Source organism: Myxocyprinus asiaticus, chromosome 13 (genome assembly GCF_019703515.2).
Source record: "Myxocyprinus asiaticus isolate MX2 ecotype Aquarium Trade chromosome 13, UBuf_Myxa_2, whole genome shotgun sequence".
Taxonomy (NCBI): Eukaryota; Metazoa; Chordata; class Actinopteri; order Cypriniformes; family Catostomidae; genus Myxocyprinus; species Myxocyprinus asiaticus.
The window spans coordinates 34,442,670-34,463,905 of NC_059356.1; the positions used below are offsets into that span (position 1 = coordinate 34,442,670).

Here is a 21,236-nt window from a genome sequence, read left to right on the forward strand (position 1 = left end):
GTCTGAGTACATTAGGATTTAGATTGAACTAATTGAAGGAAATAGAACACACTCCTTTTTTAAATGCACATCTTTATTTTAAGAATAGCATTATCATTAGAATATACTGTTTATAACAATATATATACAGTGCTGTGAAAAAGTATGTGATTTCTTCTGTTTTTGTGTATATCAAATATTAAATTGTTTCAAAAATTCAAACAAAATCTAACATAAAACAAAGGCAATCTGAGTAAACACAAAATACAGTTTTTAAATGATATTGAAGCAAAAAAGTTATCCAATACCAACTGGGCCTGTGTGAAAAATTATTTGCCTCCAGTTATTAAATCCCCAAATCTATGAAACTGCATTCATAATGGGGTTCAGCTGGACTAGACACACCCAGGCCTGATTACTGCCAGCCCTGCTCAATCAAATCAACACTTAAATAGAACCTTTTCAGCAGCATGAAGTTGGGTAAAAGGTCTCACCCAGTAGCACATATGAATGAGGAAAAAGGTGATTGAAATACATAAGTCTGGGAAGGCTTACTGAGCTATTTCAAAAGCTCTGGGACTCCAAAGAACCACAGTGAGAGCCATTATATTCAAATGGAGAAAACTTGGCACTGTAGTGAACCTTCCCAGAAGTGGCCGACCTTCCAAAATTCCTCCAAGAGCACAGCCAGGAAGTCACAAAAAAGCCAAGGACAACCTTCAAGGAACTGCAGGCCTCTCTCGCATCAATAAAGGTCACTGTTCATGACTCCACTATCAGAAAGACACTGGCCAAAAATGCCATCCATGGAAGAGTGGCGAGGCGAAAACCACTGCTAACCCAGAAGAACATTAACGCCCATCTGAATTTTGCCAAAACACACCTTGATGATCTTCAAACCTTTTGGGAGAATGTTCTGTGGACTGATGGGTCAAAAGTGGAACTGTTTGGAAAACGGGTCCCGTTACATCTGGCGTAAATCAAACACAGAATTCCACAAAAAGAACATCATACCTACGGTCAAGCATGGTGGTGGTAGTGTGATGGTGTGTTGATGCTTTGCTGCTTCAGGGCCAGGGAGTCTTGCAATAATTGTGGGAAACATTAATTCTGCTCTCTGCCGGAAAATCCTAAAGGAGAACGTCCGGTCATCAGTCCGTGAGTTGAAGCTCAAGCGCAACTGGATTATGCAGCAAGACAACGATCCAAAGCATAGGAGTAAATTCACCTCTGAATGGCTCAAATGAAGCTAAATTAAAGATTTGGAGTGGCCTAGTCAAAATCCTGACCTGAAACCCTCCAGTGTGGCTGAACTAAAGCAGTTCTGCATAGAGGAGTGGGCCAAAATTCTACCACAGTGTTGTGAAAGACTGATCTCCAGTTATCGAAAGCGTTTGGTTGCAGTTGTTGCTGCTAAAGGTGGCACAACCAGCTATTAAGTTTAACGGGGCAGTCTGTTTTTCACATGGGTGATATAGGTGTTGGGTACCTTTTTTGCTTCAATAAAAATATATATATATATTTGAAAAGTATATCTTGTTCGAAGATCTAAAACAATTTAGTATGAAAAATACAAAAAATAGAAGAAATCAGGAAGGGGGCAATTTTTCACAGCACTGTATTAAATTGAGTCTTAATACATATACATAACACTTTTAAATAGTTTTTTCTCCCCTCAAGGTTTAACATTTATAGGTGATTTTTCACTGGTTCACAGTTGTTTTCTATATCACTCTTGGTGTTTATTTTTTTCTTTTGGAGTGATGTTTTTCAGTTCTTCCTCATCTTGTCTTCTTCTCTCTCAGTCCCACTTTTTGGACACTAGATTTTCATCTTTCTCTGTCCAAGAAAATAGATTAAGTGAGACAGGATGGCTTGAAGAGGTTTCAACTTGGTGTAGTCCACAACACTACTGTAAAGCTGTCAGTTAAACATTTTGAATTATTGATTGTGAAATACTGTTTAAATTGTTATGATTGAACAGAATCTGTGCTGCAATCCTTTTATCTAAGCCTTAAGCTGCAAAACACAAATCTACACAATTTCTTGGAATTCAGAGAATGAATTCAACATTTGACATTGAGACTATTCACTTTTCATGTAGCAGCATTAAAGCATTCACATATCACTGTTTTTTCATAAACAAACAGACACAGGGATTCAGGAAAGCACAGAGAGAGAGCGGATTGTGGGATACCTGGTTTTGTTACAGGAATATGGAGGGGAGCAGGATTAGGCTGGAATGAGATAAGAAGGTTTGAGTAGGGGATTTGAGTAAGGAGAGAGAGAAAGTGAGGGGCAAAAAGGAGAATTGTTAAAAACCCCAGGAAAATGGGGTGGAGAGAGGAGGGTTCCCAAAAAGCACATTGACAGAGTGGAGCAAAGGAAAGCACAGTTTTAAAATGGAAATTGGAAATGGTGAACCATTATAGGAATGTAAATGTGCATATTATCACTTAGTTAGCGAGTCACAGTTAATTATACAGTAAGTTGTTGTTGAAATTGTTGACTGTGTTTTAAGGTTATTTAAATATGCATACAATATCCAGGAACTGTTATGTCAAAGATTAAATTATGAATCATTTGTAAGTCTTAAAAGAAGAAAACGAGAAATGGTCTGAATGTATCTAATACGTTTAAGAGGTTTCTTACGCTCCAGGTAGTTGCGAGCGACAAACTTGAGCAGCTCGTCAATTAAGATGACAGGAAGGGAAAGCTTGAGCACCACAACCCACTGGTCCAGGCTGAGATGGGTAAGCTTGAAGATCATCTGTTGGAGAAAAAAGATATAGATATCAGTAACAAGAGAAATGCGACCTGATCAGGTAATAAGAATGATTTGACTTATTTGATTTGATTAAGCTTGGTAAATGATTCACCATTATATATTTGGTGAATATATTATAATAATATAAAGGCCTATTAGAAAATACTATTGAATTAAGCTGGGCTTGGGAAATATCAGAGAGAATTGCTTATGTGTCTCAAATGGACAATATCCATTGTTGCTAAGCACACAGCACACACAGCTGTAAATCCGACCTGAACTTAAAGCTGGGTACTTACGGGCAGAGGGTCCACATAGATGATCATGAAGTGCAGAGACATGGAGAGAGTCATGGCTCCCACCAACCATAAGTTGCTCCATGGAGGCATACGCACCAGAGACTGATTCTCAGACAAGCTGCGCACACACACACACACACAAAAATCAGCTATTGTGATATGAGAATATCTGGCAGTATATTTGGATATGGAGTTATATAAAGTGATGTTGCTCTCTAACCTGTTGAGGGCATTGCACATCTCAATGGTGACCAGCACAGACAGAGCCATGGTCATGGGTGGAGCAGCCTCAAACACTTCACACTCAATGCCTGCAAAGTCCTCATTATCAGCAGTGCACTGCATGAAGTGGGACTAAGGGAACAGATAATTGTTATAGTATTATTACATGAAACAGAATCGTTACTGGTTCATAAGCTTGGTTTCTGTCTGAATTATTTGCATTAAGCACATTTATGGAAATTCAGCTATGAGAATGCAAAACATTGGATGTATGCTAGCCACTTTTTTTGGGCAAGGCATGTGCCCAAACGGCCAAAACATGTCATTGTTTTTGAGAATAAATGGTTTACATCACCTTAATGTGCATTCTGACTTTGTATTGCAATACTCCAGCAATCCAGTTTATGCACATTCAAGCATTTCCAAATAGATTTTCTTCAGCGCAAATTAAAAATCTGCATAAAAACAACTGAATAAATCCCAGCAATATATATTTACATTCCAATCACAGCATTCATACAGCTTGTCAGCTAGATAGTCCCAAAGTATCAGCTGTCTGTAGTCAAACTAAGTCTTATATATTGTGTTTTCCAGGATTTCTCCTTTAAATCGCCACCCTCTCCTCCACTACATACTTGTAGTATTAGATTCTAGAGGTACAGTACTGTGCAAAAGTTTTAGGCACTTGTGAAAAATGTTGCATAGTGAGGATGTCTTCATTCATCTAGTTTTCATTTATCACTTAATGTCATACAAAGTCCAGTAAACATAAAAAAGCTAAATCAATATTCGGTGTGACTACCTTTGCCTATAAAATAGCCCCAATTCTCCTAGGTACACCTGGACACAGTTTTTTTTGGTTGTTGGCAGATAGGATGTTCCAAGCTTCTTGGAGAATTTTCCACAGTTCTTTTATCTATTTCGGCTGTCTCAATTGCTTTTGTCTCTTTATGTAATCTCAGACTGACACAGTGTTCAGTAGGGGGCCATGACATCTGTTGCAGGGCTCCCTGTTCTTCTATTCTAATCTTTCTATTTGCAAAAATAATGTTTGGGAGTCTGACATTTATATTTCCTATTGACACACTAAAGCTGAAGATATAAATAACCATCTTAAGACAAATGCTTTTGTGAAACATCTTATGTGCCTAAGACTTTTGCACAGTACTGTAGATTTATCGGTGCTGATTGTTTCATTTTGGAACTAACAATTGCTGGTGTTCTGACAATCTGTGCTACTTCTTAGGATGTGCTACCAGCAGTAAAAACTGTGATATGTAAAGTTAAAACATGGGTAGCACATGTCGGGAGGCACGGGAGAACCTTTCTGTATGTACTACAACAGCCTAAAATGTGTAAAAAAATCCTAGGTAGCACATGCTGTCAGGCAGATAATACTCATCAGGATGTGCTACCACCATAATTATCAGATATTGTGATATGGTGTGAGGCTGTACTAAGAACTAACCCCAACCCTAAAACTATGGGAATATAGTGTTGGTAGCACATCCTGATAATATATTTTCAGGACACCAGCACTGGAGGATTCTACAGTAGGAACAACTTGGTTCTACAGTATAACAGAGGCCTCTAGAGTTCAAATAAAAACAATAACTGACTGACAAAATTCCTCCATATTTTTATCATTACTTATATGCAAATTTAGTTATTTTGATTAGATAAATCAAGTGTTATAAATTGAAGTGAGGGCAAGAAAAGAACAATGTGACTATATTGAAACATGACCCGTCAGCACATACATTGTGTCTCCAAGTTCATATCTTATGAATAGTCATTTTAAAAAACCTCATCTGGTGAAATGTTCTGTATTAAATCCTTAATCTGGTGAATATATACTGTATGCTATAAAAAGCTTAATTTGGTAAAAACTTAAATACAGTGGCGATTTCTCAGGACCAGCTGAGATTAAGCATTTAATACAGAACATTTCACCAGATGAGGTTTTTTAAAAAGCCTTCTCTGCTGGTGTAACATGCCTAATAAATACATATTTTTTCATCCTTTCATTCTCATTGACCTTTTTGCCTATGTATTTTCAATTGCTTTCCACTCCTAATTAACCTACAAACGAATAGCAAAAAAAAAAAAAATTGTATCCAATCAGAATTTATTCCTCGATGCTTACAAGCAAAGTGTGACAACTGTTTCACAAATCACATGCCCAAGCATGCTCCTTAGCCAAAGCAGCGCGTGAGTCTGAGCTCCACCCCATCAGGCCTTCAGAATTTCCACAGAATCCCCCAACAGTGTAAGTGAATAGGCATCTAAAGTCAGATTGTCAGATTTATCAGCCAATCAGATTGATTTATTTGTTCTTGGTGGGTGTGGTCTTTAGGATATATCCCAGTCCAGGGGCACGTTCAATCTCAAAACGGTGTGCACCGTTTTGCTACAGTTTCAGGGTTGAACGACATGTTTCCTCGAAACGGTGTGAAACGATGTGCAATGGGTTTGAGGTACGTTTTCTCTCGTTTGGTGGGTGTGTCAGAGGTGTTACCCAGTCAGCAGCGACGTGTATATAAACCCCGCCGTATTAAAAAGGCAGTGCGCACAATGGAGCCAACTAACGTTCTTTACAAATGTGTCCACTGCAGCTTGGTGTATGCAACAATTGAAGACATTAGAAGAAAAGTTTGCCTTGTCATCGTGAAATGCGAGGCAAATGTTGGATCACCATAATTAGGAACCACAGTTTCCACATATCCCTTCACTCGATTGGGATGTTCTCTGCTATTCTGGATGGCAAGGGCAGTGATTGTAACATCGAGCGTATTTTGTAGTATTAAACACATATTTAAACCGATTTCATCAGGCTCCGAAAATTCTTCGAAAAGAATGCAAAGAATGGCCTTCTCAGCTGCCATAGTTACAACGCTTGCGTAACACAACAGGGTGTTCAGTGCACCACCGTTTCCTTTTAAATAAACATTTTGCTACGTTTTGTTGGGGCTGAATGTGCCCCAGGCCTTCTAGCTGGCCTTGAGTGACGCAATCATGCTTTAAGTGATGTATGTAATTTGAAAGCGAAGAGCACGAGATCTTGCTGATGAGTCGGCTGTCATCACTGCCACATCACCATTGAAAAAGAGATCCTTATGGATTTAAAAACCTGAGATGTTCTGCATGATCATGCGATTGATTAATTAAACAGGAAAGGAGGACTGATTTTCACTTCAAGCAAATTGGTAAGTACTTTTTGCATTGTTATAGCAACATCAGGAGTTTTCTAAGTGTTAATTAGGCTGCTTGAGCATTCAGTGTCGGATCAAGTTTTGAAAAGCAAATATTATTAGATTTTCTTTATTAAATATAAAGCATTGTAGTGGAGTCAAGTTTCCGTTATTTCAAAATAAGAGTCCCGAAACAAGTGTATTTCGGGCTTGTTCATCGTCATGAGTTATGCTCCAAATCGTAATTTTTTTTTTTTTTTTTTTTTTTGGAGGTTGTTATTGGGATTTTGGTTGCACAATAAACTGCATCTGGGATTTTATTCATTATGGAATCTTGTAGCCTCTATGTCTGTGCCTGTCACAGTAAGAAAACACTAAGAAAGTCAAAAAAAAAACATTCTATAAGTATATTTTAAAAATTATTGGCCGATTAATTGGTTATCTGCCTTTTCCACCACCTTAGTTATAGGTATCTGCAAAAAGGACTATTGGTCGACCTCTATTAGATTCTCTCAAAACTTTTGAGACCTTTGCAATTTCAAGTTGAAATAATGGATCCTTAATTCTCACCAGTTGGTAGAAGGAGACCATGGGGCCATCGTCAGAGTACAGGAACCACCAGGCAGCAGCAGCCACGGTTGCAGCACCAACATAACCTGAAAGGGGGAAAAATGGGTTTAGAAATGGATGGAAATACAGACAGATAGTTTTAGTAATGATGCAGTATAACTGAAACAAAGTTGGACATTGAATGGATCAGGAATGAATCCAAGAAACTCTCTATGAGAAATGAAAAGAGTGTCATTATTGAGGGGGTATATAAAGATGGAAAAGAAGTCATGTAAGCAGGAAGCCTTATGTTGTGTGCTTATGCTATTGTCTTAGGTTTACATGCAATTGTCAAAGGTAAGTTTACCGCCAATGGCCAGGTATCTGAAGAAGAGCCAGCCAGAGATGAGGGGCTCTTTAGGGGAGCGGGGAGCCTTGCCCATGATGTCCAGATCAGGGGGGTTGAAGCCCAGAGCAGTGGCAGGAAGACCGTCAGTCACTAAGTTCACCCACAACAGCTGAACTGGGATCAGAGCCTCAGGCAGACCAAGAGCAGCGGTCAGGAAAATGCTAAAGAAGATGGAGAAAATAAATAAGGGTTGGAGGCAAGTTTTAGTTCCTAAAAGTGATGGTACTGAGCAAGAATGGATATGTGTGAGAGATAGATTGCCACTCACCACACGACCTCTCCGACATTGGAGGAGATGAGGTACCGGATGAACTGCTTCATGTTGTTGTAAATGGCTCTGCCCTCCTCAACAGCAGCCACAATGCTGGAGAAGTTGTCATCAGCTAGGACCATCTCAGAGGCTGACTTGGCAACAGCAGTGCCAGAGCCCATGGCAATGCCAATCTCTGCCTTCTTCAGGGCAGGAGCATCATTCACACCATCACCAGTCTGGAGGAGGTGTAGAGGAGGTTGGAATAGATAAATAAAAGGGCAAGATTTTGTTTTGAAAAACATGTTAGATGGTCATCGGAAGGTTGTGTAGCGTTATTGCAGAATTCCCTCTAAATGTGATGGTTGACTCTAGGATGTAATGGACAGGAGCATAGACCTCACTTCAATTTAGGAGTGACAACAAACGGGATTTTCTTCACAATATGGAATGTATAATTGAATTAAATTTTTGATTCTGTCCTCCTAGGATCTATGCACCTGGTAGTATACAATTATACATATGGTCTTTGGTCCTATTCTATCTGCTCTGTTCCAGTTCTCTTACCATGGCAGTGATCTCATCAAAGCCCTGAAGAAACTCGACGATCTTGCTCTTGTGGGAGGGCTCGACACGGGCGTAACAGCAGGCCTTGCGCACAGCCTCTCTCTGCTGGGCCAGAGGCAGGTCATCAAACTCGCGACCAGTGAAAGCACGGCCAGTCACATCCTCATCATCACCGAAGATGCCAATACGACGGCAGATAGCCACAGCGGTACCCTTGTTATCACCTGAGAAAGAGGAGGAACAGATGTGAATTATCAGTATTGATAATGCTGTATTTTCAGTATTATTGCATTAAGCTACAGTATTTTGCTTTATTTTCAGATGTTCTGTCAAGTAACAGCCTGGAGGATTGAATGTTAATGGACATCTACCTGTGAAGTTAACATCACAGTCACATTTTGCAGGAGTTAATAAATATACTGTGTGATTATGTATGGTGCATACAGTACATATGCTAACATTATAAGTGATTGATAGTTTAATTGGAATTGTCAGCAATGACAACAGGTAAACAAATGAGAGTTTTCCATTAGAAATGAACATGTCTTACCTGTAATCATGATCACACGGATGCCAGCAGCCTTGCAGAGTTCAATGGAGCCCATGACCTCTTTGCGAGGAGGGTCCAGCATACCGACACATCCCACAAAGGTGAGATCAGTCTGTGAGAAAAGGAAGAAGGATTAAAACCTATAACATTTTCCACTAGCTTGCTTTCTTGTTACTCTGTCATGGATGTTGTTCACTCAATCAAAATTCTGTTAAAAAAAAAGTTCACCCAAAAATGTTGATTCTCTCATCATTTACTCATCTTTATGCCATCTCAAACTCTAATGACTTTCTATCTTGTGCGAAACACAAAAGATATTTTGGAGATATTTTGATGGCGATATGATGTGAATATAACCATACAATGCAAGACAATGTGTTCCAACACTTCCAAGCTCCAAAAAGGACACAAAGGCAGCCTAAAGGTAACCCATAAGACTCCAGTGGTGTGATCATGATCACTCATGAAGACATGGATTAAACCACTGGTGTCATATATATATATATATATATATATATATATATATATATATATATATATATATATATAAAACTTTATAACAATAATAATAATAAATGTTATTTGTAATGCGCCTTTCTTGTACTCAAAGCGCTACAGTACATTACAATCACAATTTTACAACATAATATACAATAACAACAATCACAAACAAATTAACAATTAAAAACCTGATTAAAAAGGTAAGTTTTAAGCAGTTTCTTAAAACAATCAAATGAAGGAGCATTCCTAATGGAAACAGGAAGTGAGTTCCACAGCTTAGGAGCAATGCAAGAAAAGGCCCTACCACCTATGATTTTCAATATACAAAGAGGCTGATATGGAGAGATAGAACCAGCAGAATGAAGAGAACGGGAGGAAGTATACAGTGTTACCAAATCACAAATGTAAACTGGGGCCAGCCCATATACTGCTTTATAGGTTAACATAAGAATTTTAAAATCAATATGAGATTGAACTGGCAGCCAATGTAATTGAGAGAGAACAGGTGTAATGTGCTGACGTGGAGATGTGTGAGTCGGGACACGAGCAGCTGAATTTTGTATGTATTGTAACCTCTTAATTGAGTTGGCCGGCAGACCTACAAAATGTGAGTTACAATAATCAAGCCTGGATGTAATGAAGGCATGAATAAGCCTTTCTGCATCAGGCAGAGAAAGAAAAGGCCTGTTAGGGCACTATTTTGAAGATGGAAAAAGGCTACTTTTGTAATGTTTTTAAAGTGAGTGGTAAAAGAAAGCTGCATCAAAAAATACACCCAGGTTCCGCACATGGTTTGCAGGAATAATTGAGTCATCCACATAGAGTTCCAAATTATTACATTTACTCACAGCATTTGGAGTGCCAATTAGTAGAATTTCAGTTTTGGAACAATTCAGTTTCAAAAAATAATGTTTCATCCAGGTCTTGATTTCTAACAAACAAGCAGAGAGTGTTGAAGATGCTAATGAACAGTCTGGCAGAGTGCTGATATAAATCTGGGTATCATCAGCATAACAATGATAACCCAGCCCAGACTTCTGGATAATCTGTCCAAGAGGCAACATATAAATACTGAACAGGATGGGACCCAGAACTGACCTCTGCAGAACCCCCTGTCACATTGGAACAGTCTGGGATCTATTAATGCCAATATAGACAAATTGTGAATGCTCAGATAGGTAAGATTTAAACCAATTGAGAACAATGCCAGAAAGACCAATCCACTTGTGGCAAATGGTATCAAATGCGGCAGTGAGGTCTAACAAGACCAAAATGCCACATTTATGCTGTCTTTATGTCCTTTTTTTAGAGCTTGGAAGTTTTGGACCCCATAGACTTGCATTGTATGGATAGATTCACATCAAATCTCTATCAAAATGTCTTCATTTGTGTTCCACAGAAGAAAGTTGTAAGAGTTTGAGAAGGTATAAGAGTGAGTAAATGATAAAAGAATGATCATTTTGGGGTGAACTGTTTTTTATTTAGATTTTATTTTTTTAAATAATGTTAATTGGAATATTGATGATGTCCAGTCACTTTTTATAGAAGATTCATCTCTGTCTCTCTTTCACACAGATACCTCATACTCTACAAACTTGGTGGAGTCCTCCAGGTTCATTTCGTCCTGTCTCAGTGGGTTGTCACGGGTTGCCAGGGCCAGGCAGCGGAGGGTATCACGGCCAGTGCCCCACTCCTTGATCACAGCCATGATCTTATCCTTAACTGGGCCAGTCAGCGGCACACGGGTGGTGCCAACACGCACGTAGGCACATCTGTCAATCACACCCTCAGGAGCACCCTACAAGACAATGTGCTTAGTCAAAAGGAAAGTTTTTGTGCTTCTTGAGATTCTCTTTTAATATATTATTTTTTGTTGTAGAGAATTTTTAGGATGAATCTCACCTTGATAAACATCTTGTTGCCAACAGGGGCCTTCGAGGCTTTGGCAGGGGAGCAATAGACAGACATGGACTTTCTGTCACGTGAGAACTCAAGAGTGAAGTCCTTCTTCATCAGTTGCTTGACCACCTAGAGAACCAAGAGAAGTGCGTAAACCGGTTTGATATGATTATCTCTATTATAGAACTCTATTACAGGATTGGATTGGCAATGAATTCAAATGAAGGCAATGGAACTGATCCATGTGAACTCCTGATGAAGTCCTGAAGAAACAATGATTTACTCTGAAGATGTAATACTTACAGAGCAGCATGCATTGGCTCTCTCCACCTTGGACAGGCCACGGACATCAGTGTTGAACACGTTCATCTTTTCAACCAGGCAGCACAGGGCAGTCTCTGTGGCCTCACCCACTTTCTCATAGATACCTTTAGACTAAGGAACAACAAAAGAGAAAAGCTCAGTTATCACTCCACAAAGTGAAAAGGAGAGCAAAGAGCATTTGAGATAGAAATGGAGATTGACAAAGGAAAATGTTTATTTACCTCATTGTAGTCCAGAGAGGAGTCATTGCACAAGGCACAAATGGTTGCCAGCTCAACAAGTCCATCGTACTGGCCACACTTGACAGGAAGTCCACCCTTAGTACTGCAAGGTAGAGTAAGGGGAATGGTGAGTCTTTGTGTGTGCGTGTATGTGTGTGTTCTCATAAATTTGAAATTACTTACACTTCTCCCTCTGGTGTGTACTTGGAGCCAGAAATGTCATACTGGTCAAGACTCACAAAGTCACCCTCCACCTTCTCAATGATGAACATCTAGACACAAAGAGAATGAAACTTTAAACAGTGTACCAGTTTGTTTTACCAATTTAAAAAATAAATCCTCACTAATTTTCTGAAAAGTATTGGCTTGTTAAGACATTTTAAGTGGTCCTCAATGTTTGAAATGCTCATAAATGTGCCAAATCATGTGCCAAACCATCTGACAAACCTTTGTAACACACATCTGGTTGGTGGTGAGTGTGCCAGTCTTGTCTGAACAAATGACAGAGGTGCAGCCCAGAGTCTCTACGGAGGGAAGAGAACGGACGATAGCATTCTTCTTAGCCATGCGGCGGGTTCCCAGAGCGAGGCAGGTAGTGATGACAGCAGGCAAACCTGTTCAGAGAGAGACAGAACTGTTTAAGTGACATAGAAAATACATAGACGAAAATCCACTAACAACAATCTATATTAATTAAAGGAATAGTTCAACCAAAAATGAAAATTATTTCATCATTTACTCACCCTCATGCCATCCCAAATGTGTATGACTTTCTTCCTTCTGCAGAACACAAACAAAGATTTTTAAAAGAATATCTCAGCTCTATAGGTCCATACAATGCAAGTGAATGGTGATCAGACCTTTGTAGCTCCGAAAATCACATAAAGGAAAGTATTCCATAAAACTCCAGTGTTTAAATCCATATCTTCAGAAGCAATACAATAGGTGTGGGTGAGAAACAGATCAAAATTGAAGTCCTTTTTTACTCTAAATATCCACTTTCACTTTTACATCTGTAAGACACATGTGGTGCCTGTTGAGTTTCACATTTGAAAATGAAGGTGAAAGTGGAGATTTAGAGTAAAAAAGGAATTAAATATTGATCTGTTTCTCACCCACACCTATTACATCGCTTCTGGAGATATGGATTTAATCACTGGAATCATATGGATTACTTTTATGTTTCCTTTATGTGATTTTTGGAGCTACAAAGGTCTGACCACCATTCACTTGCATTGTATGGATCTATAGAGTTGATATTTTCTTCTAAAAATTGTCAATTGTGCAGAAGAAAAAAAGTCATACATTTGGGATAACATTAGGGTGAGTAAATGAAAGAGAATTTTCATTTATTGGGTAAACTATCCCTTTAAATTCATACATAAATTGTTGGATGTTAGATATGTTAGATCTGCTCGACATGGTGACCAACATATTAACTTTATGATGTCTACAATAAATACTTCACAAAGTGTTCCTGTAGCTCAAATGGCACTAGCTAAGATCATGGGTTTGGTTCCAAGGAAACAAATGTACATATAAAAATGCTTAGGTAGCTTGAAAGTCACTTTGGATAAAAGCGTCTGCTAAATGCATAAATGTAAGCCTACAAGTCTACACCAGTATGTCAAAAGCTAATTATGAATCCTGTCCATATTTTACTCTTTTATCGTTTTACTCTGATTTGCGTCATAACTGCTGTAATCTCACCCTCTGGGATGGCAGCCACAGCAAGGGCCACAGCGATCTTGAAATAGTAGACGGCACCACGGATCCAGGAGCCACCATGGACGGGGTCGTTGAAGTGGCCAATGTTGATGAGCCAGACAGCCACACAGATGAGGGAGATGACTTTGGAGAGCTGCTCACCGAACTCATCCAGCTTCTGCTGCAGAGGGGTCTTCTCCTGCTCAGTGGCAGCCATCTGGTCACGGATCTTACCGATCTCAGTGGAGACACCGGTGGCAACCACAACTCCAATAGCCTTGCCAGCAGCGATGTTGGTGCCCTAGAATAGGAGAGAGAAATAATGGTATATTGCCAGGACTGGAGAGAGAGGAATCTCTGCTGAAAAAAACCCCCCAGCTCAACCAGCATGCAATTCCCATGCTGGTATAGGCTGGTTTGGTGCTGGTCTAGCTGCAGGACAAGCAAATCCATACAATTCACTGCAGTTTAAGCTATTCTAAAAGCCTTGTTGAAACACTAGCACACCAGCATCCATTGTTGTGGACCAGCATTGGTATTTTCAGCAAGGTTGTTTAGAATTAATGAAATGGAGATGATCATGACTGAGAAACAAAGGGTTGAAGTTAAGGGAACTCACAGAGAAAAGCATGTTCTTCTTGTCCTGGTTGACAGCCCTGGGGTCAGGAACAGACTCTGTGTGCTTAATCACACTGACGGACTCACCTGAGAAAGAAAGGTTTGAGTGATCAAGAGGAGGGAAGTGTTACCAAGACAGAAGTACAAAAATATGCTCTATTCTTTGAGAGTTTGAGAGGTAACTATTCAATGTTAGTTTAGAGACTAACCAGTGAGGATAGACTGGTCCACACGCAGAGTTGTGGAGCGGATGGCAGTGATTCTGATATCAGCAGGGACTTTGTCACCAACTACACAGAGGGGGGAAAAAAACATATAACTAGGAGACAGTAAGACTGGAGCAGCACACTGATTTGGATCTCAGAAGGATTGTGCTTGATTTGAGGGGGTTTTCTGAAAATATTTCAAATATTTTATTTAAATGTACACTATGAAAGATTTTTCATTAAATTTTTGTTAGAAATGTGCAAAATACCTTTATTGAGCCAGTACTTAAAAAAAATCTGTGTTCAAAATGGCATTGTTGCCTTATCGAGTCACTACGGTGAGCCTACAGTAATTTTTACATTCAGAGCTGTCGGGTTCGATTTGGCAGGAAAATACAGTCTACCATTATAAATCCCATAAAGAAGGAAATGAAGGTCCACCTACTCTGGCGCGTATTGTGCTACTAATTCTCTCATACGAAATACTTTTCAGATATACTTCTTATAGGACTTTCTATTACTTTCAGTGGATCTTGGTGTAGCTAGTCAGATCCGCTCTGATATGGTGATCATAGGCAACCATGGCTACACCTTGAAAAAACAGATTCATCCACTTCGAAGAGTGATGTAAAAAACAACAACGTTCCTCCACAATTCACTTGCAATTTTATGTTACAACCACAGATGTCAATAGAGAGCCCAGAATTCCGTAGTGTAACTTAAAATTGTTTGCCTGTCAAATTTGGTATATTTAAAGCTTCTCGAGTATATCGATCTGATTGTTCTTTTGGTGATTTTAGTTAATCTAAAATCAGTTAACTTTAGTTAACTCAAAGATGATGCCACTATTAATATTGTTTCCTAGTCTTGATGAAAGAATGAAGAACAAGATTGAGGGTTTGGTCAAGTCAAGACAAATGCTTGAAAAAAAATAAAGAAACTGGAGACCAAGGACAAATTGACCCTCAGCAAGCTGTAAACAACTAGCTTGGAGAGAAAAATTAGTGATGAAGAAGGAACAGGTGGAAGAGGGAAAGAGATGGGGAGAGGGATAGAGAGAGGGCAAGTAAAAGACAGGTGCTTCGTTGTATTTATATACAAGCTTTTCTTTGCCTGTGCTCTTAGAGGTTCTTTCAGCCTTTTCTGATCCTATTACACTTTATTCTTCCTCTTGCTGTTACACACACCCAGTAATTACCTTAAAAGGATGCTCACACTTTCTCAAGGTCATAAGTCATTATAGTCCTGTCCTTCCAACACACAAATGCATAGACACACTGGCATGTGCCTCATTACTTGCTTCATTTGAACCTTCAGGCAGCACAGTGTAACAGTTGGCTTGTAGGTTTCGCTTACTCTGCATTTCCATTCTATGACTATTGTGCTATTCTGGTGTGTAGCATTATGGGGTTGTTCTGTGCTACGAATGCTCTACCAACACCACCCATTTGCTCAGATGCTCAAGTATTGTGGAGACTTGGGACCATTTTAACACTTCAAATTTAAAATTAAAATTCTCTTGTCATTTACTCCAACATAGACCCTCGTGTTGTTCAAATGATTGTTTCCTTGAAATGCGAGAAGTGTAAAGAATGTTGACGCTGCTCTTTTTTTTCCCAACCAGTGAAAGTGAATGCTGACTGAGGCTGACAGTTCCTAACATTCTGCCTTACATTTCCTTCATTTTCCATGGAAGAAATATAGTCATATGGGTTTGGAACAACATTTAATGATAGCTTATTTGTCTTTAAACCTTTATTTATTGGTTTTGAAAGTATTTTGAAATAAATCCAGCATTGCTGGTCACAAGCTTAAGTTGTGTTTTGTGTACTGGTCCCCCAGCATGGCATGCTGGTGTGCTGGTGACCCAACCAGGCTTTTTAATTAGCTAAACCAGCTTCACCTGAAAGACCATGCTGGTCAACCAACTTCACCAGCTGGGTTTTGCTGGTGAAAAGCATTAACCATCTTAGACCAACATGGGAATTGCATGCTGGTGAAACTGGATGTTTTACCAGGGAGGGGCTGTTGGTATACCTGAGATCTCCACAATATCTCCAGGGACAATCTCTCTTGCTTTGATCCTCTGTACGCTCTTTCTGTCAGAGCGGTACACTTTGCCCATCTCTGGCTCGTACTCCTTCAGAGCCTCGATGGCGCTCTCTGCATTGCGCTCCTGTGAAAACAAATGACTCGATCAGTCCCTGTGCCCCTCAGGACTTCACACCTTGAAGCCCCTCTTCTTCCAAGGGTGTGCATTCTTTCCAAATGACTGCTGTCCCATTCCCATGGACCCTTGATGAAACCTGATCAGCCCTAAGTATTTTTACTGTAGAGGCACTTAGAGTGTATAAAGCACTGCTGTACTGAACCTTTAACCTCTGATGTAATTTTCACTCTTTCATTATACATGCATTTGGCAGGCACCTCTATCCACTTAGAGGAGTGCATTCAAGGCATCCATACAGTGTGTCCCTGAGAATCAAACCCATAACCTTGATGTTGATAGCACAGTGCTCTACCAGTTGAGCTACAGGAACAGTATACTCACTTTCATTGTGCATTCATATACAGATATGTAAAACGTTGTGGATGTACATATTTACCTGCCACACTCCGACCACAGCATTGGCGATAAGGATGAGAAGGATGACAAAAGGCTCGACAAAGGCAGTGACAGTTTCCTCGCCTTCCTCAAACCAGGCCAGTACCTAATGGACAGAGAGAACCAGAGTGTGTGAGAGCGAAAAAATTTCAATTAAGATCTACAATCCATTGATTATATAGAGTCAGAATCTTCTCTACCCTATAGCCAGTTGATGTTAAAAAGTACCACCCAGTCCTATCAGAGAGTTTATAGGATAGACGGGTCACCAGTATACTTATGAATAGAAAAAAATCGTAACACTGAATATGGCGGCTGTGGGAATGGAAATCCCTTACAGTTAAAAGATCCAATCACCTTTTTGAGAGAGACATCGCCTGTCAGTTTTCATAGAGAATGTGCATGCATGTTAGTTGGACCAGCCTAAAAAATAGCATTTTTTCCCCATGATTAGAACTAATGAAGTACAATTTATGAAGTCATTGTTGTCAGATTTTATTAATGATTTGAAATATGTTGATGGATTGAAATCTTCAAGTCAAAGTAGATAGGAGCTATACTTGTATCACTAGAAATAAATAGCTGTCCAGGATTCTTATGAATATGGCCGATTTGCCTTGCCCTGTTATATTCTGTCCTGTTCTATCTTGTCCTATCCTATCTTTTCCTATTCAGATGTGAATCTGCGAATGTCTGGGACTGTGCATACATTGTCCTCTGAGTACGTTTTTGAAAGTGTCCCCCACCCCACCATTCTTCTTCTGTACATGGAGTTATGGTGCCATTGCACAGCTGATCCTCTTCCAGTAATTCTCACATGTGTGCACACATTACTCAATTTATGGAACGTTAACACCCACTGTCTGTCTTTCTCTCTCTCTCTCTCTCCTTCACCTTTTGTGTCTCTCCACTGAGCTGTCTTTCATTCCTTCCATCTCTGACCTTTGTGGATGGATTCAGTTTCTTGCACTGGCTTAAGACCACCTTAAAATAACACTCTTTTACTCTCTCTGTCTTAGTCGCTCTCTCTCTCTCTCTCTCTCTCTCTCTCTCTCTCTCTCTCTCTCTCTTTGTCTTTATTGCTTTCTTTCACTGTCCTTGCTCCTCTTCGAAGCTCCTTTCCTGTCCGTCTAACGCCATAGTGACAGCTGTGATGTTATAGGGCTGAACAGCAGAACTAAAGCTATTTGCTTAATTTATTCCAAAAAAAGATTTAATTAACCAAGAAAGAAAGAACGAGGAAAAAAGAAAGAGAGGGAGATGGAGAGAACTGGAGTTCGATGTGCAGACACTTGTTCAATATCAGATTGATGTGTACTCAAATTTCAAAAGCCAGGGCAAGAGCCTCATGGTAGCTGTATTGTTTATCAAAACTATACTGTTTCAAAGGGCTCCATACTACACAGCATAGATATACAGCTGGATTATACTGTACATATTATATACTCAGGGGTGAAGAGTTAGCGTTTAACTTGATTGACAGCGACGGATGGGAATGTGCCAAATGTGTCCCTGTCCTTCACATTCATGTTATTAATCGTTGTCTGCACCCTGTCCACTCATTAGAATATTACACCTCTATGACCTTAGACCTGTGCCTTAGTGCTTACCTAGCTCGGGTTTACATTTCAGAAAGAATGAAAGCAGTGCATTATTTCATTTCTATACGTTAAAAGGTTTCCATTTACTTACAAAAGAGATGCAGGCAGCCAACAGCAGAATCCTGACTAAGAGATCTTCAAACTGCTCAACCACCAGCTCCCAAATGCTCTTACCTGAGAAAGAAGGGATTTCAAGAATTCACGTTTGCATTAAAAAAAAAAAAAAAAAAAATTTAATAAACACATTGAGCATGGCACATTTTTGTTGGACTTTTAAGTACTTGTGCTCAACAATTCAATGCATATTTCACCCAGAAATGAATATTCTGTCATTATGTACTCACCATCATGTTTTTACAAACCCATATAATTTTTTTTCCTCTGTGGAACACAAAAGGAGATGTTCGGCAGAATGACAGCATCAGTCACTATTCACTTTCATTATAAGGAAAAAAGATGGCATGCAAGTGAATGGTGACCGAGGCTCTCAGACTCTAACATTCTGATTTCATTTTCTTTTGCTACATGGAAAACCAAAAATCATATGTGTCTGGAACAACATGAGGTTGAGTAAATGATGATAGAATTTCCATTTTTAACTATGACTAAGTAAAGAACATCCATAAAATATGAAACATTTTGTAAATTCTAGGTGTATTGTCATATACTGTGCTAAACAGTAAATCGAAAACTTACCCTCCTCGGCGGGCAGCTCTGTGATTGGTCAGTGTGGTCCAGTTGGCAAGATGGAGGATGTGAGTGAAAAAAGAACCATTAGAATCAGCCATCAAGCTGTTATCCTTTTCAATAACAATCACCATAACACCAGTTTCATGAATTGCAATATATTGTTAGTAAATGATTGTATAATACTGTTACTGAAATGAGCCAAGATCACTCAAGTGATACTTATTGTAAGTATTCCATTACAGTAACACAATCTCTCAATTTACCCTTGTTTGTCCTTCTACTAAAGGCCCTGTAGGTTCAAAATGGCCCCTGTCTTTCAGCTGTTAAATTTTTTCAGCATTCTTTTCTTTCCAATACCTCTAATTTTATCTCCTTCTATCTCTGCTTTCTTTCCTATATCTTATAGTCTTGCTTTCAGAACATAATGTTGTTAATCAGCATTGTTAACCCTTGTAAAGCTCTAACTTACCAGAAATCTGTGCAGTTCTTATAGTTAAACTAGGTTTGCACACAAGTATGTGACCAAAATGTCTTGGGCTGTAGCATTTGAAGATTTTAACAAAATGCTGTCTTAACTTTAACAGAAAGTAAATACTCAAGGATGTATCTGTATATCAGTCATTTTGATTGTATCTGAATTGTCATTTTAAAAAATCAATCAAGTCTTAAAAACAGATACTCTTTCATCTTTTTTTATCTTATCTTGTCTATAACGTCTGTTCTCCAACTATCAAATTTTTCTCTGATCTCTGTTCTTCATGTAAATAAATCAAAAACATTTTCTTTCTCATCAGTAGCTGAGGAATCTCCCGCAACCTCTCTCCTCGTTTCAAATTCTACCTTTTTCTTCATTCTTCCTATTCATCCACCCATTATTTCATCATAATCATACATGTAATCATCCATTCATCATTCCCCCCAAGTTCAAATCATGCCTCCATCCATTTGTCCATGCTTTCCTCACCATTGAATCCATACTTGGCCTGGTTTCTCTTGACCTGATCTGGAGAGAGGCCTGTGCTCTCACTCACACCGAAGTAGGCCAGGCATTCTGCGGTTTCCTTAGTGTGTGCATTCTCCATCCCGTCTGCTCAAAGGGGAGACTTCACAAAAACAACAGAAAAGATGGAGATAAGTTGAACTCCAACTCCAAAAGTCCACTTGTAAGTTTTTTTTTTTTTGTTTGTTTGTTTTTTTTACAAGAAAGCTACAATCACAATAAAAATAGAAAAAGTTAGAGAGTATTAGAGAGTACCCACCAACACTTTTAAAAGTGTAGGATAGGGACAAAATAGTTGGCCCCCTGGATTTTCTCTCCCCTCTTTCTCTCCTGGCTCTCTCTCCTCCCTCTGGAGTGCAGGATTGACAAAGTGCAAACTTCCGACCATCTCCATAGAGTTTTATAAAGACACCAGACCATCGCCCAGGTGACACTCAGAGGAGGCTGCCTATTGGCTGAGAAGAGACAAATATGGAGAGGAAGGGGCATGGCCTTGGGAGGAGAGATGAAGGGGTGTGATTGAAGCAGTTGGGCAACAACTGCAGTGGGGGGTGAACTGCCTTGAAAGTAGGGTTGAAAATGGGGTCTGTTTTTGGAACATGCACAATCAGGAGGATGGAGCCTGAGTGAATGGGGAATTGTGGTGTTGTTGGGACTGGGAGGGGGCTCGGATGAATGATAGCTCAAATCGTTTTGGGATGTTAATAGGCAGTAAGGGATGACCAAGGGGTTGGGGTTTTGGGGGGATTAAAAATTTACAGACCTGTGTCATAATTACATGGCATGGGATTAAAATATAATCTATCCATTTGATCAGAGGAAGGGACGGTCTAAATGAAGGTGCAGAATTTGAGAATATATAAAGACGAGCCCCTATGGAAAAAGTGTGTGAGGGTAAAACAGTACATCGGACATGGTAGACGTGTTGTAAAATAATCTGAAGAGGGATTAATTATCAAGAGTGCGTAAAGAGGGAGAGAGAGGCAAGGAAAAGAGGAAGGAAGGGGGCTAGTGTAGTTGGGGTAAAGATGGGGGGGGGGGGGAACGGGACACATACATCACACTGAGAGAAACATTAATA

General features: G+C 39.5%; 1 protein-coding gene across 2 annotated transcripts; it reads right to left on the reverse strand.

Moving 5' to 3' along the window:
• Positions 1 to 107: 107 nt before the first annotated feature.
• On the reverse strand, positions 108 to 20,526 carry LOC127450553 (sarcoplasmic/endoplasmic reticulum calcium ATPase 1-like). Of its 2 annotated transcripts, XM_051714776.1 has the most exons (25): positions 20,415 to 20,526; positions 20,120 to 20,258; positions 19,162 to 19,179; positions 18,557 to 18,639; positions 16,866 to 16,970; positions 16,297 to 16,435; positions 14,263 to 14,343; positions 14,055 to 14,140; positions 13,439 to 13,736; positions 12,176 to 12,342; positions 11,912 to 12,000; positions 11,729 to 11,831; positions 11,487 to 11,618; positions 11,187 to 11,312; positions 10,864 to 11,082; positions 8,784 to 8,895; positions 8,234 to 8,457; positions 7,685 to 7,905; positions 7,375 to 7,577; positions 7,029 to 7,114; positions 3,266 to 3,399; positions 3,046 to 3,163; positions 2,632 to 2,749; positions 2,177 to 2,216; positions 108 to 1,818 (listed from the first exon to the last, which is right to left on the reverse strand). In XM_051714776.1, exons 2-24 carry the CDS (start codon positions 20,235 to 20,237, stop codon positions 2,212 to 2,214), a joined length of 2,985 nt encoding a protein of 994 aa, XP_051570736.1. In that variant the 5' UTR covers positions 20,238 to 20,258; positions 20,415 to 20,526; the 3' UTR covers positions 108 to 1,818; positions 2,177 to 2,211. The 2 variants fall into 2 exon arrangements, with proteins under 2 accessions (XP_051570736.1, XP_051570734.1); XM_051714774.1 differs by lacking the exon at positions 2,177 to 2,216.
• Positions 20,527 to 21,236: the final 710 nt, after the last annotated feature.

Excerpts from the sequence above, each read along its gene's own strand:
- LOC127450553 (XM_051714774.1), bottom strand. The coding sequence starts at position 20,237 with ATGGAGAATGCACACACTAAGGAAACCGCAGAATGCCTGGCCTACTTC. Across the intron at positions 16,436-16,865 it reads CTGTGGTCGGAGTGTGGCAG|GAGCGCAATGCAGAGAGCGC; the intron begins GTAAATATGTAC and ends TTGTTTTCACAG. Across the intron at positions 7,115-7,374 it reads CAGATACCTGGCCATTGGCG|GTTATGTTGGTGCTGCAACC; the intron begins GTAAACTTACCT and ends TCCCCCTTTCAG.